Source organism: Miscanthus floridulus, chromosome 14, assembly GCF_019320115.1.
Source record: "Miscanthus floridulus cultivar M001 chromosome 14, ASM1932011v1, whole genome shotgun sequence".
In the NCBI taxonomy this organism is placed as follows: Eukaryota; Viridiplantae; Streptophyta; class Magnoliopsida; order Poales; family Poaceae; genus Miscanthus; species Miscanthus floridulus.
Window position 1 is genome coordinate 94,488,507 of NC_089593.1, and position 15,463 is coordinate 94,503,969.

Consider the following 15,463-nt stretch of genomic DNA (forward strand, 5'->3'; position numbering starts at 1 on the left):
TCAGATCCGGAGGAGGAGTGCTCAGATCCAGATGAGGAGGAGGTCGAGGAGGAGGAGGAGGAGGAGGGCTTAGATCCAAACCTACCTCGCTGGAGTCGCCGCCATCGCCCTTGTCTCCAGTGGGGGTTGCATGAAGGTCACGGAGGAAGGGAGGGTGGGAGCGGAAGCGGCAGCAACCTGTGCAGGCGTGTCATGGAGGTCACGGAGGGAGGGAGGGAGCGGCAGCAGCGACCTGCGCAGGCGCGACAGCGAGTGGGTGCGGAGAGCAGGGAGGAGCAGGCGAGCGGACCAAGCAAGTGGAAGCGGGTGTCACGGGATGGATGGGAGCGGGAGGTCATAGCCTCGGTCGAGTCGTTCTTGTGCTGGTCCGTCCGGACAGGATGGACGCCTGTACAGTATCATTATCGAAAAAAGATCCATTGTCGTCTTTCTCATGAATTAATAAGTGGAGGAGAATGCCATGTTTGATAGAGGTCTGGCTCCCGCCAAACAACTCCACATATAGCTTCTCTTATGAGACGGCTTTTCTGGCTCTAGCTTTACTAGTTGGAAAAATGTTTGGTAAAATAACTTCTTCTATTAGTTTCTAAACGATTTCTAAAAATGGTCAAATGTCCATAATACTTTTTTTCTTTTCTTTTCCTTCACTCTTCTTTTATTCTCCTACGCCCAACCGGACGGACACCTCTTCTCTTTCTTCTTTCGTCTTTCCACGCCAATCCGTCGCCGGCATGAACTACCCTCACCGCCACGCCCTTACCCTCCTTGGCTTGCGCCACGCTAGGCCGCCACTATCTCTCCGCGCCGCATCGTGCCGCCGTCTTGACTCCTGTTGTCTCCCCGGCCTGCGCCACCGTGGGCCATTGGGGATGATTCAATACATACATAATTGCGATGTTTGATTTGGAAGTTAATCTGTGTTGACTGGGTGTAACACTTTTTTCAAAGATCCGTTACCAGCTTCCATTAATAAGTGCAAAGAATCATTTGGAATAAAATAACGTGTTTGCACCTTAAAATTTTTATTGAAATTGACTAAAATTTGTTGGGATGATTCAATACAACTGGCACTACTTCATGCTAACTACCTCTCTATCAGATCAACATGTAGTGGGCTCCACATTAAAGCTGGACCCCGAAACTAAACTTTTTACATTCATACTTTAAAATTTTATTTATCAAATTTGACTAAAATTTGTTCAATATGATTCAACGTGACGCAAAACTACTTTGTGGCAATTTAAATGGAGCGAAGCTGGCCTGACCCAAGCCTGTCGGCCGTGGCCTTGGCCCGTGAACCCTACTAGATCAACGTGCATACGACAATCTCTAAGAATTCGAGACGTTCAGCATCAGCTGCTGTGGCGCGTGACGAGGGAGGCAAGTTCTTGAGAGCCTCGACACTGATAGTGGAAGGAAACACTGACATAGAGGTGGTCGAGGTGATAGCCTGCCGTGAAGGACTAGCCCTGGCCAGTGACCTTGGTTTGCAGGCAGCAAGGCTGGCCAGTGATTGTGCCAACTTGGTTCGAAGCATCCAGAGCGAGGAAATAGGCAGGTATGGCGCCATTGTACTGGAAATAAAGTCTAGAATGGAGAACTTTTTAAGGATTGATTTCGTCTTCGAAGCGAGGAATTCAAATATTGATGTACATCTCTTACCTAGAAGCTCTATAAATTTACCAGTAGATAGATATGTTTTGTTTTTGGAGCCTTCTGGCATTTGTAACTATATTTCATTGAATGAATAATGATAATGCTCCACTCAAAAAAAAAAAAAAAAAAACTAGACAGTCAAGCAAATGTTTATCGTCGCAAGACCACTTGTGAAACATGCACGCGTCTCCATTTTAACCATTAATAATTCGAAAAAATACAAAGAAAAAGCAGATGTAAGTTTTTTTTATGCCTCAACTCTTTGAGTACAAGCTATAATATTTGAACTCACACACTAATTCACACCACCACACGTATATAAACTCACACACACCCTAATACACAAGTTAGACCTACACCTTAACGAAGAGGTTTGCACGTGGCTAAGAGGTATCCGAAGTCATCCATACTTCGCACATGACGGGCACATACGAGGCAACGAAATTTATACAGGGAACTACTGTTCCTAATGAGAAAATCACACGCTCAAGCAGGCTCGGACCGTGACCGGTGGCCTAACTCCGGGAGAGCTCACCAACCGAACTACGGCTCGGTCCCAAGCAGATGTAAGTTGCAACCATGGATGACACAGACATACGGAGTGCATCTTCTTTGCCAGCTGGCCCTGTTCGTTGCTCTCCGATCCTCAATACTAGGTGGGTCTAGTCTAGTACGTAGTAATTACATTAGTGGATGTTCACGTCTTATCCCAAAATACTTGAAGCGCCTGTTGGGCTGTATTATATATACGGAAATGCTTGCACACGGTTGTCTGTCCCGTCAAGACATAGTTTTTCTGGGCATGTCCAGTGTATAGGCTCAACAACACCTCTACGTCTCTTCCACCTCTGACATTTTCTCACTCCATACTCGCATCGGTGTCATAGCGTCACCGCGCATACGCCCCGCCCCACTCCGCCCCGTCGCGTCCCCTTCCCCCACCACAAGCCTGTCCCCCATCACGCCGTGCTCTTCCCCCACCGCACCATACCCCATCGGTGGCCGCACCGCGCCCCATCTCTAGCAAGCGGACGAGGCAGGACAACTACGACCGAGCAGCGGCGGTGCTGTAGAAGGCATGCTGATGGACTCGAGCCTAGGCAGCGAGCAGGCGCGGGATAATCGCAGGAAGGAGTGATGACCCGATGTCCTGCAACGGAGGTGTACGCTGGGCCAACGTCTCCCTGACCCAAACTTTTTGGCTACAGCAGTTCGCCTCCAGGTACGTCGTGCCCGCCGCCGACACCGTGTTTCAAGTGTTTGGTCTAGAGATGTTGCAAAAGTATATCAAAGATGTTGCATATGTTGTAACGACAATATACGCATGTTGCATGCGTATGTTTTCAAGTGTTTTAGGCGTTTTCAGACTTTTGTTTCAAGTGTTTCATCTGGATGTCGCAAAAGTAGATCTAGATGTTGCATATATTGCAATGACAAAATACGCATATTGCAAGCCTATGTTTCAAGTGTTTCAGGTGTTTCAGATGTATATTGTAAATGTTTCATCTGGATGTTTCAAAAGTAGATCTTGCTGTTGCACATGTTGCAAATGGCTATACACCCATGTTTCAACCGCATGTTTCAATTGTTTCATCTGTCTTCATAAAGATGTTTTATGTGGATATTTTAAAAGTAGATCGGGTGTTGCACATGTTACAATGGCACCGGTGTCTGGCGGATGGCGGCCTGCTGCAGGGCTTCGCCTCCTACCTCGCGCCTTCCTCGCACGACGCGCCTCGCCCTCTCCTCTCCTCTCCCACCCTCCCTTCCCTTCCCTTCCCTCCATCTCCGGGCGTAGTTTGAGCTCGGCCCACAAGCGTGCGAAGTCGTGGACGTCGGGTAGGTGCAGCAGTAGGCGTGGGGGTAGACTCGACCGACGAGCGCGCGGAGTCGCAAACATCCAGTAGGCGCTGCAGCAGGCGCGGGGCGGGCGGGCAGATGGAGCAGCTTGTGCATGAGACGAGACAATCGTGGGCGTCCGGATAGAGGTTTAGCGCCCAGTCGTCCGGGTGCTAGCCATTCATATATATATATATATCCTACAACTAAAAAGCACAAAGTGTGGATATTTTTTGGTGCGACATTTATTTTGGTTCGTCTATCTGCCCACGCCTGCGATCCCATGGCATCTTCTTAATTGAATATTGCCTGTCATGTGATGGAGGAATCACGGTAAAATAGGAAGTAGAAAATTATTGTGCTATCCATATACACATTGCATGTTTGCATGCACCAGCATACATGGCAACGAGCAAAAGGAAAGAGAATTAACACAGAAGGAAAGAGAATTAAGACAAAAGGAACCTCTTTGTATTTCAGATAACCATGCCAAATCTGCCAACATTTAATTAATTCCCCTCTTTACATTTGTAAAAGGGACAGCTTTTTCCTCCTTTCATTTGGTTTCACGCTCACGTGTTCCATCTGCCTCAGTCTCCTCCCTGCTCGTCGCTCCCCTTGCGATCGCGGCATCGCTCCCCTCCCCTCCGTGACTCCCCGCTTGGCCGTGCTGCATGCCTTCGACCACCGTGAGGCGCCGCAGCGTTCACGGTGCTGGAGAGCCGGATCGGGGGCACTATGGTGCTAGTGAAGAAGGACGCGCTCAGCTTGGGCCACTTCCAGGCGTCGCTCCTCGACAACATCCACCATATCCTCGGTCAGGACACCGGGCTCGCCTTCTAGCTCGTCAGCGTCACCAAAGCCGACCACCGTGAGGTGGCACGACGTCCCGGTGCTGGAGGCGGCGCATGCGTCCGTGCGCGGCATCCCGGCGACGCAGGTGGTCAACCAGGGTATGCTCACCCCTTCCCTGCTCTCCCATCTGTGCGAAAAAGCGTACACCTAAGTGGAGAATGTAACGCGGGCAACGTGTTCGACAAAATGTGTCTCCATGCTAGCAAACCTTGGTGGATGTGTTCTCGTAGATGGACCTGCGTCGAGAAGGAGAAGGACCTGCGTCGAGAATTTTTAGCACATGTGATTTTTAGCAAGTAGTACCATAAAGGGTCTCCAGAGATTAATCAGTCTCATGCTGCATGTTCCATCTGATTGCACAATTACCCTCTGAATTTTAGCATAGAATATATCCATGCCGCTCTTTCTCTGCCATTTTTACTGTAAAAATGCTAATTGTTTCTCCATAATATGGACTGTTTTTGTACATCACTCGTGGGATGCTCTTTGAGTTGTACGTAGATTGGACAATTGCTGAAAGGGTTTGATAAATAATCTGGACATCAGAATACTATTTCATCATTGTCAAAATTTATTTTGTTACTGGCTCCTTGGTTAAATCTGCTAAGGTTAGCATTTGTTCAAGTTGACTATCACGAAGATATTTATAGTTTCCTGACAATCAATTTTCCATGCCTACGGGTTACAAGAACGCTAAGCCTGTGGGCATGCTTTGTTGTTTTGTCAAACCAGCCTTTCTAATTGTCAGTTTTACTAGAAAATTTGTGGTCACCTAATATTAAAAAACAGAAAATATGTAAATCTGACTACTTGTGGAACGTTCTACTTGAAGATTATTACTGTTTAAATCCGCCCTCTAACCCTTCTCTATTAGGAATCTGAATGACAAAACGTGAGTTTACTCCTTATTACTTGGTGTATGCCATCATGGGTATTCATCGATTCTCCAGTTTGGTTGCTGCGATGATTCATATCAATTTTAGATAGCTGCACTGTTAGGTTTAGTGTATGCTATCATGACTATCAAGCATTCTCCAGTTTGGGTGCTGTGAAGATTCATCATATTTGCAACCAGCAATTCAGTGCACTTCGGAATTCTTGTGTTTTTCTTTTCCAATTAGCCATTCACAACCATACCTGAGATGAAAAGATGCAAAAAATAATTCAGTTATTGTTAGGCTTTTTTTTGCCTCATAGTGCCTGTTTCTGTTGATATGCTTAGATTATGTTCTTATATATAAATTTTGAATGCTTAATTTCAGGAACAATTGAAGGAATGACGCAAGATGCTGATGGGGTTTCAGATGCAGTTCAATAAATAAAAGAAAGACTAGACGTTGTATTAATTTCAGGAACAACCTACGTCTCCGCACCGTCGGCCGCCTCCTGCGCGTCCACGCCGCCGGCCGCCTCTACGCGAGTCCACGTCGCTGGCCACCTTCTCTGCGAGTAAATAGTTTTAGCATGTGTGTCTCTAATGGTACTTATTTTGTATCATGAATATCAGTATTTTTAAATGGTTTATCAGACTCTACACGGAGATGATATATATACACTTATGTGATGGCATAATGAAAATTGAACATGTGTTATATTATTGTTATAAAAATGACACTTTCAGTGTTTTGTTCATAATATTTCGTTTTGTAACTATTCATAACTATTACACGTGTATGTTCTCAAAACCATGAGTTTTGTCGACTTTCCCCACTTTTTCTCATGTGCCAACATGAGATCAACCGAATTAGCACCTGCATAATTACAAACATAAATTACTTATAAAACCAACGAAGCAAGTTAGCGATAATAGTGAACAATAGTGCTAAACAACACCGTACCAGTGGTCGTGGGATGGTACGATGGTAGTGGCGTTGGTTTCGCGCATTCACGAGGATAGCTCATTTGTATTTTCCATTGTTGCACCAGGGTCATTAGTTTGTAAGCACGAAAGAAATGGATATTAGAGATTTCTTCCTGCCAATATAAAATATCATCTTAGCCGCATCACGGAAAGATCTATAAAGTAGAGTTTATGAGCCTGCGACGCTGCGCACTTCGTGACTGTGTTAAATTTATAAACTTTGCTTTTTGGATTAAATGTCCCTTTAACATCGGTATTTAATTTTTATAGTATTGTTATCTTATCGTGCGATCCGTGTGTTTTTAGTACAAAATAATGTTAATTATTCCGTAGCAAGGCATGGACACTCCACCTAGTGTGTGTGTGTATATATATATATATATATATATATATATATATATTTTTTTTTTTTTTTTTTTTTTTTTTTGTGTCACGAAGCCCCACCCAGGTGATGCACAGCCACGGAGGAGTACCGGGCCTATGCCCAAGAACGTGCGCGCGTGTGGCCTGGAGTGGGCTTGTAAAATGTGCAAGTCTGGTCCGATTCCCCTTCCCTTCCCCAGCCGCCGCCGATGCCCATGCCGCCGGTGCCATGGCCGCGGACGCGATGGATGGCGCTGGCCGCGAGCGCGCTGATCCAGTGCTGCGCGGGGAGCTCCTACTGCTTCGGCGTCTACTCCCCGGCGCTCAAGGCCTCACAGGGCTACGACCAGTCCGCGCTCGACGCCGTCGCCTTCTTCAAGGACGTCGGCGCCAACGCCGGGGTCCTCTCGGGCCTCCTCGCCGCGTGGGCGCCGGGGGGCCGGAGGCGCCCCTGGATCGTTCTCCTCGCCGGCGCCCTGCTCTGCGTCGCCGGGTACCTCCCCATGTGGCTCGCTGTCGCGGGGGTCGCGCCCGCGCCGCTCCCGCTCATGTGCCTCTACATGCTGCTCGCCGCGCAGGCGCAGACTTTCTTCAACACCGCTGACGTTGTCTCCGCCGTCGAGAACTTCCCCGACCGACGAGGCACTGTCATCGGCATCATGAAGGCAGGTCAACTCATTCCTTCTTTCTTTATATTTATATTGCGCTGCTCTGTTCTGTCTTCCCATTATTCCGGAATGCGATCGAGAATATTGGATCTGAGAAATTGACACGACTGTGCTACCTAGTACTTCTTTCTTAGCTTTTATATTATAGATCGACGATCTTATAGACTGTTCTACGTTGCTACTCCACTTCTGTACTTCACTTCCCTTTCAGCAACAGGCATTCAGACAACAGTAGAGTTGTCATTGGGTTGGAGCCCTCAGCTGACACTTGAAATCAGCACACCACGTTACCTGTCACGTTTTTCTGGGTTACCTGTCATTCAGTACTTTGCTTATGCGATCTGGATGGAGCCTTATTGGATAATATGAATTTTGATCATGTCCTGCTCCTGGACGCTGCTGTCCCACCAAACTGTTTCGATCAGATTCTATCAATTATCTTCATTTTGCATCAAACTTCAGTCTAGTATGATGAAAGCTATTGGTTTGAACCCGAACCATGTTATAATTCACTCCCAGCCAATTGACACGAAATTATTTCTTTCTTTTTTTTCCTGAACCGAGGGTTCCTCCATTTCCATTAACAAACGGAAATACAGATGTTTGAGAAAGCAGTTAAAAAGAAAACAGATACGGGTGACCTATATCTGTATGCCACCTGACAGGAAATTCCTATTGATCCCACATTCCCACCTGCAGTTCCATACTAATGCTGGCAGTTTTGACCCCCAACTGACATCAATTCATTTTTGTTTACTTTTGCAACAGGGTTTTCTAGGCCTAAGTGGGGCAATACTTGTCCAAATTTACCGCACTCTCCACATTGATCCCAGCTCTTTCATACTGATGCTGGCAGTTTTGCCCACAGCCGTCACATTGGTGCTTATGTATTTTGTGGATGTCCACAACCCCAATGAACGGTACAACAAGAAATTCCTAGACGCTTTCTCCCTCATTGCTGTTACTGTTGCCGGATACTTGATGATTCTCATAATCTGTGGTCAAATTTTCTCGATAAGCTCAGCTGCGCAGAGCATTTGTTTCGTGGTACTCTTGATACTAGTGATGTCTCCGATAGCCGTCGCTTTAAAGGCCCAGACACCACATGAGGAATCAATCTCAGAACAAAGGACTGGACTGCTCCGTGAAGAGGTCACAGAGGATTCTGACAATGCTACCTCCAGTACCGCACTTGGGGGATCTGACCAAGACCTGTCTGCTGGCAAAGAGAACCTGAATGTATTACAGGCCATGTACAAACTCAACTTCTGGTTGCTCTTCCTAGCAATGGCTTGCGGAATGGGATCAGGTCTGGCCACGGTGAACAATATCAGCCAGATCGGCGGCTCACTTGGCTACACGACCAAGGAGACCAACACACTTGTGTCACTCTGGAGCATATGGAACTTTTCAGGGCGGTTCGGTGCAGGCTTCATATCTGACCATTTCCTTCGCCAGCGAGGAATTGGGAGGCCATTCTTTATAGGTGTTACGCTACTGATCATGAGCGCCGGTCATGCCATCATCTCCTCCGGTCTCCCTGCATCACTCTACATTGGGTCGGTGCTGATCGGCGTGTGCTATGGGTGTCAGTGGGCCCTGATGCCGAGCATAACATCTGAGATCTTTGGGCTGAACCATTTTGGCACAATATTCAACATGGTGGCTGTTGCGAGCCCTGTTGGGTCTTACATCCTCTCGGTGTGCATTGTGGGCTACATATATGACATCGAATCGCCACCAGATGAGCACTCCTGTGTAGGTAAGCAATGCTTTGTGCTCTCTTTCATGATCATGGCCGGTGTCTGTATGTTCGGGTCTGCTGTTGCGTTTGTGTTGTTTATCAGAACAAGGAAGTTCTATAGGCGTGTCATATATGCGAGGTTGCAGTCTTTTCTAGACTAGTGAGAAGTCTTCATGAAAGATGACAATATAACTTGCAATAATGCTTGTACATGTATGATTTATATTATGTGAGTATTTGTATAAGCCTGAATATAACTTTTGGAGATTATTACATATAGATGGAACATGATCTTCAACTCATCGCCTGAACAAATATATACCTTTTACCTTCACTCTACGATTAAGCTTGATGTGTGGCTCCTATACATCTTCTGTGAATTTACGATTGAAAAGGGCAGTTGTTTCCTGTTTCCACAAAATATCGATGCCTGTTTAACCCCCTTATCCTCAGTAACTGTAGATGATTGTTTTTTTTTTTTCCTCTGCACTTTCGAGAATGTACATTGCACGTTTTTTCTTTATATAAGAATGTGGAAGAAACAAGTACAATAGGATTACACGGCACTGCCTAAAACAAAGTTTAGGAGGAGGAGAGCAGGGGTTACATTACTGTGTTATTGGACAATGAGGTTGGCCACAAAACACGGAAAAAGGCTACTGGATTGCTTGATTTGGAGAGAGTGACACATTACATGTGCTTCTCTGAACATGAATGAACCACAACCACTCAGTCTCCTAGTGCAGTAGTGCATATAGGACACTGCATTATTCAGCTATCTTTCTCCATCACTTCACCAGTAAGCGAGCTCATTCTGTACTTGTCACTTGTCACCTTCCTTGATTTCTCCGTTGCTCATCTTGCTATCCTTCCCTTTGTCTTCTCCTCTGTTTTCTGTTGCCTCCGCCGCTGCCTTGTCTTTCTCTTTGGCCTCCTTTGCCTCCGCTTCTGCCTTCTCCTTCGCCTCTGCTTCCTCCTTCGCCTTGGCCGCCTCAGCCAGCGCCTTAGCGGCCGCCTCCTGTTTGGCCTGCTTCAGAGCCTCCACAAGACCCTCGAAGCATGCGTTGGCGTCCCTTTTCTTCTTCTTGGACATGGGCATCAGGTTCTCGGCCACATCTGCCGGCGACATGTCTGTCTCCTCGAGCAGCTGCGCTATCTGGCCGAACAGCTCGTGCTCCTCGACGTCCAGGTAGTTCTTGGCGAGCACCTTGAAGGCCCGGAAGCGGCAGTAGGACATCTCGATGTGCCTGTCCATCCTGCCTCGCCGGATCAGCGCCGGGTCCAGCTTGTCCTTGTGGTTGGTGGTGAAGATGATGATGCGCTCTCCGCCGCACGCCGACCAGAGCCCGTCGATGAAGTTGAGCAGCCCCGAAAGGGTCACCTTGCTGCCTTCGTCCTTGTCGGGCTCCATCGGCAGCTTGGGCTTGTCGTCACCGTCTGCTGCCTTGTCGGACTTGGCCTTCTTGTCCTTGCGCTTGCCGGTGAGGTCGACGGAGCAGTCGATGTCCTCGATGACGATGATGGACTTGCCGGTGGTCTCGATGAAGAGCTTCCGCAGGTCGGTGTTGTTGTTGACCGCCGTGAGCTCGAGGTCGTAGACGTCGTAGTCGAGGAAGTTGGCCATGGCGGCGATCATGGTGGACTTGCCGGTGCCGGGGGGTCCATAGAGCAGGTACCCTCGCTTCCACGCCTTGCCGACCTTGGTGTAGTAGTCCTTAGCCTCCCGGAACGCCTCGAGGTCGTCGACGATCTCCTCCTTCTCCTCAGGGTCCATGGCGAGCGTGTCGAACGTGGCCGGGTGCTCGAACGCGACGTGGCTCCAGACGTCGCCCCTCCCACGGCCGCCGCCGCTGGGATTATTGGTGAAGAGGCGGCGCTGGCGGTTGCGGACGGTGACGGCGCGGCCTTCCTGGAGGACGTGGGGCAGGTACCTGCCGACGACGAGGTCGCGGTGGCGCCGGTGGAAGACGACCCGGTAGGTGCGGGGCTCGTCCTGGTGGCCGTATAAGCTGATGACGTTGGACCTGGGCACCTTCTTGGCGACGTACCACCAGACCGTGGCGCCCTGGAAGGCGTCGGTGACCTCGACGTTGTCGCCGACCGAGACCTGGAGGTTGCTGCTGTCCCTGCCGAGCTCGGCCTTGAGCTTGCGGGCGCGCGGCGCGCACGCGTCGGAGAGGTAGGCCTCGGCGGCGAGGAAGAAGTCGCTGCGGCGGAAGCGCTTGGCGCCGTACTCGGAGATGGTGATCTCGAGGTAGGGGTTGAAGTAGGAGGCGAGCTTGTTGGCCCAGGTGGCGACGCGGTGGCTGAGGGTGACGGGGACGTGTCTCTGCACCATGGACCACAGGAAGAGGAAGCTCGCGAGCGCCGAACCTAGGCCCGTCCACTTGTCCACCACCGCCATGGCTGCTGTGTGTTGCCCAGCTCTAGCAAGCAAGCTTTCTTGGTACAGGGCCTACAGGCACAGAGACACTTGCTTGTTAACTACTCACTTGAACTCATAGTAAGCACATGGTACATTGTTTGATCTCAAGTGCCGATCGATGCCAGTTTATATAGACGCGACCATAGCCGCCATGGCTCATCATGGGAAATGCATGCAGCTAGCTCAGGCTACTTGTTGACTTGGAGTCAACTGCTGCTGGTGGTCGCTGCATGCCTGGTTGCCGTTCGTTCGTGGTCTCCTGTCTGTCTCGATCCTAGTGAATCGGAAGGAAGTAGCAAGGAGCTATGCTAGCAGTAGCAAAGGTAGAATTTGCTTTGAAAACAATGGAACCGCCCATATGCGTGCACTGCAGTCTCTCTCTCTCTCTCTCTCTCTCTCTCTCTCTCTCTATATATATATATATATATATATATATATATATATATATATATATATATATATATATATATATATATATAGGGAGAGGCTATTTAGTAGCCGGCTACAAAATAAGTTATTCTGTAGCCACCTCCATTTACTATAATTTTATATACTAATTTACCATAATGTCAATACATATTTACGATAGTTGGGTTACTATAACACATGGGGATATTTACCATAACGTTATATTAAACCACTTAGTAAGGAGTTACTATAATCTCGTAAATTAACATAGTAATTATCGTAACTCAAAGTGGCTATAGAATAAGTTATTCTGTAGCCGGCTACAGGACAGTAGTTCTATATATATATATATATATATATATATATATATATATATATATATAAACTACTATCCTATAGCTAGCTGTAGAATAACTTATTCTGTAGCCACTTTGAGTTACAATAATTACTATGTTAATTTACGAGATTTACAGTAACTCCTTACTAAGTGGTTTACTATAATGTTATGGTAAATATTCCCATGTGTTATAGTAACCCAACTATCGTAAATATGTATTGACATTATGGTAAATTAGTATATAAAATTATGGTAAATAGAGGTGGCTACAGAATAACTTATTTTGTAGCCGGCTGCTGAATAGCCTCTATATATATATATATATATATATATATATATATATATATATATATATATATATATATATATATATATATATATATATATATATATATATCACACACACATATCAGCCGGGAGCTAACAGGGTAGTTTCGTCCGGCAGTTGTGTTGACACTTGACAGGCGGCGATTTGAGACACGATCCCTCCAGAGCATATGCACAGTCTGGCCAGGTGAGGAGATCATCAAATATACTAGTCGTCTCGTGCGTGCACATATACATACGTTTTTCTCAAGTTTATTTATTGATCTAGCCTAGTAATAATAATGATCTATACTATAGTATAAAGAGCGTGCAACCTCAGATCTCCGATCTCTCTCACAAACCACGGTTACCGGCACAGTCACCTGCCGGACAAACAGTACAGGGCCCGCAGATGAACAGTAACGGGTTTTTAATAAACACTAACGGGTTTACGAAAACTGCTTTACCGGATTTTATGAACAGTAACGGGTTACTATGAACAGTGGTTAACCCCTTAAGGAACACCAACAACCTATTTTCTTTTTTTTTTACGCCTCAATACAAATCTTTTTTCTCCACTATTGCCCGCGCATAGCGCGGGGTTCCCTGCTAGTATTATATATAAATATGCCTCATGGCGATGCCTAGCAGAGACACGTACAAAGCGTCGCAGAGCATTCAGCTTCTTCAGATACGGTGCTGCCTCCGCCATGGTATATTCCTGCAGTCAAACTAGCAGCATGGGTCATGCCTCGTTCCACGAAGTGAAAATTTGCATCAGTCTTGCTATGCTGCAGCGTGAAGCATGACACGCTTATTTGGCTCTTGGCTGCCCATCAATCTTACGGTTACTAATTGAAAAGATTACTTCGGTTCTCACAGGATGCACTATAAAAAGATAAAACCTAAAAATTATATGATACTCCGCAGTATGTTGTGAAATTATTGTTTAGAGATATGAAATTATTGTTTAGAGATATATCTTAAAACTCCAGGCCTCCCCCCTAGTCCGATCTTTTTTTGAACCTCCATGTCAATATGGGATGACGAGGTTATGTACCTTTTTATTATGAAGGGTTATGTACCTTAGGTATTCTCACCCAGGTGTTTAGTGTCAAGCTAGCCCTACCGAGAGTTCCAACATATTTAACCTCCAGGTCGACATGGCCAAGGTTGAAGCCCCGAAAACATCACTCGAAGTCAGGGCTCACCCTGTAGGCAGTTGGGACTCCAGATTGTCTCGCCGCGTGGCCTGGTATTATATGGAACATGTCACGAATAGTGTAGTACTTGAAGAGATATGCAACAAACTTTTTCATTTAAAATCATTAAAACCTAGAAATTTTGTTTGATAAAGATTAATGATTTTAAAATTAACATTTTTTAATCTTTTCTAATCACTTCGGACGAAGAAATGACCTGAACCAAAGTTGTAATACTCAAAGAGATCTAAAACTTTTCAGTTTAAACTTGTCTTTTCATTTGCATTGAATTCATTTAGGGTCTCAAATATGTACTATTACTCCTATTTAATAAAGTGAATGCAAACATCCATTTAGACACCAGCGACTTTGAGGTTGCAATTTTTTTAGCCTAACTTATACAAAATCTTAAAAAGGAATTTTAGATGTGTCTCAATTTGACATATTTGTTTCCTATATGTCGATCCACCTCTACTAGATCTTCATCGTCAGGGTTTCAATTCCACATGCATTTTGATCATCGGCGGTCAGTCAAGTCATCAACTCTATATCTACCTGCTCCCACCCACCAGATCTCCCCATGGGCTCTCGGTTGCTCAAGACCTTTCACATATCCATCGCCACGTCGGAGGGTACCCTTCCCATGCACCCGCGCCCAGAGCAGCAAGAGAGGAGCAGGGAGCTAGGAGAGGCGACGAACGGCGAGGCGTGTAGTATATAGGTCGTGAATGACGCGAGGAGAGAAGAGAATGGGGAGTGAGAAAGACGATGGTTGAACCTAGGAGGCTAGGAGTAGATATTTTTATCCGGGTTGAAAACCAGTACACGCAGCGTGGAGAGCTCTTTTTGGCCACACGATTGTGATCGAACTGTGAAAAACTTTTTTTTACTATCGTGGCTACGGCTAGATAATGAGCCAGCTCAACTAGTTATGGCTCGACTCATTATAGCTCGTTAGGATACTGAGCTAGCTCGGCTCGGCTCGTTAACTAAACGAGCTAAAACTCTAGCTCGGCTCGACTTGGCTCGTTTAGCTTGCAAGCTAGCTTGTTGCTTGGCTGGTGAGCTAGCTCCTTAGATGTTGCAACCAATGCATAAAATTAGTAGAAACTAATTTATTCTATACATACAACATGACAAGAAATAAATAAGTGTAATGCATAGCATACATCAGTTCTAGACTCCAATCACATGCTGGCTTAATTGTTACATGTTTAGATTGTCGAACTACAAAGTATTTGGCTCGTTTATCTCGCAAGCTGGCTTGCGAGCCAGCTCGAGCTAGCTCATTAACTTAATGAGCTAAAATGCTAGCTTGACTCGTTAAGAGAAGTAAACGAGCCGAGCCGAGCCGAGCTAGCATCGAGCCCATCGAGCTAGCGAGCCACGAGTTTTTCGTCCAGCCCTATCGTGCCCACTATACTTGGCCAAATGGGCTAGGCCCACTGGGCCGGTGAAAGCCCTAGTTTGGTTTTGGATAATTGATGAAACTTAGGACTAACCTTTTATCTAAGTGTGTGATTTAGATGAGGTAGTCTAATCCAAGTGGTGAAGCTGGTGAAGGTGATGGCCACAAAAAAGATGATCAAGTGCTTCACATTTGGAAAAGAAGAAAGAGAAAAACAAAAATGGGCTCAAGACAAAGGTATAATGATAGGAGCCATTTTTGGTTTGCACTCAAGACACCATAAAAGATGTGAGTGATTTAGGATCGATAGCCGTACTATAAAGATGGGAAATTTTTAGCTAAGCGTTATCAAGTGCCACTAGGTGACATGACTCTTGCATTTGTATTTAGG

The 15,463-nt window shown here is 46.4% G+C and overlaps 2 protein-coding genes across 2 annotated transcripts; one reads left to right on the plus strand and one right to left on the minus strand.

Moving 5' to 3' along the window:
- Positions 1-6,660: 6,660 nt before the first annotated feature.
- On the plus strand, positions 6,661-9,303 carry LOC136502646 (protein NUCLEAR FUSION DEFECTIVE 4-like). The gene is made up of 2 exons (XM_066497902.1): positions 6,661-7,239; positions 8,011-9,303. The coding sequence occupies exons 1-2, from the start codon at positions 6,784-6,786 to the stop codon at positions 9,145-9,147; spliced, it is 1,593 nt and encodes a 530-aa protein (XP_066353999.1). The 5' UTR covers positions 6,661-6,783; the 3' UTR covers positions 9,148-9,303.
- A 149-nt stretch (positions 9,304-9,452) lies between these two features.
- LOC136502647 (AAA-ATPase ASD, mitochondrial-like) lies at positions 9,453-11,686 on the minus strand. Its single transcript, XM_066497903.1, has one exon. It carries the CDS (start codon positions 11,388-11,390, stop codon positions 9,810-9,812), a length of 1,581 nt encoding a protein of 526 aa, XP_066354000.1. The 5' UTR covers positions 11,391-11,686; the 3' UTR covers positions 9,453-9,809.
- Between the last annotated feature and the right edge of the window lie 3,777 nt (positions 11,687-15,463).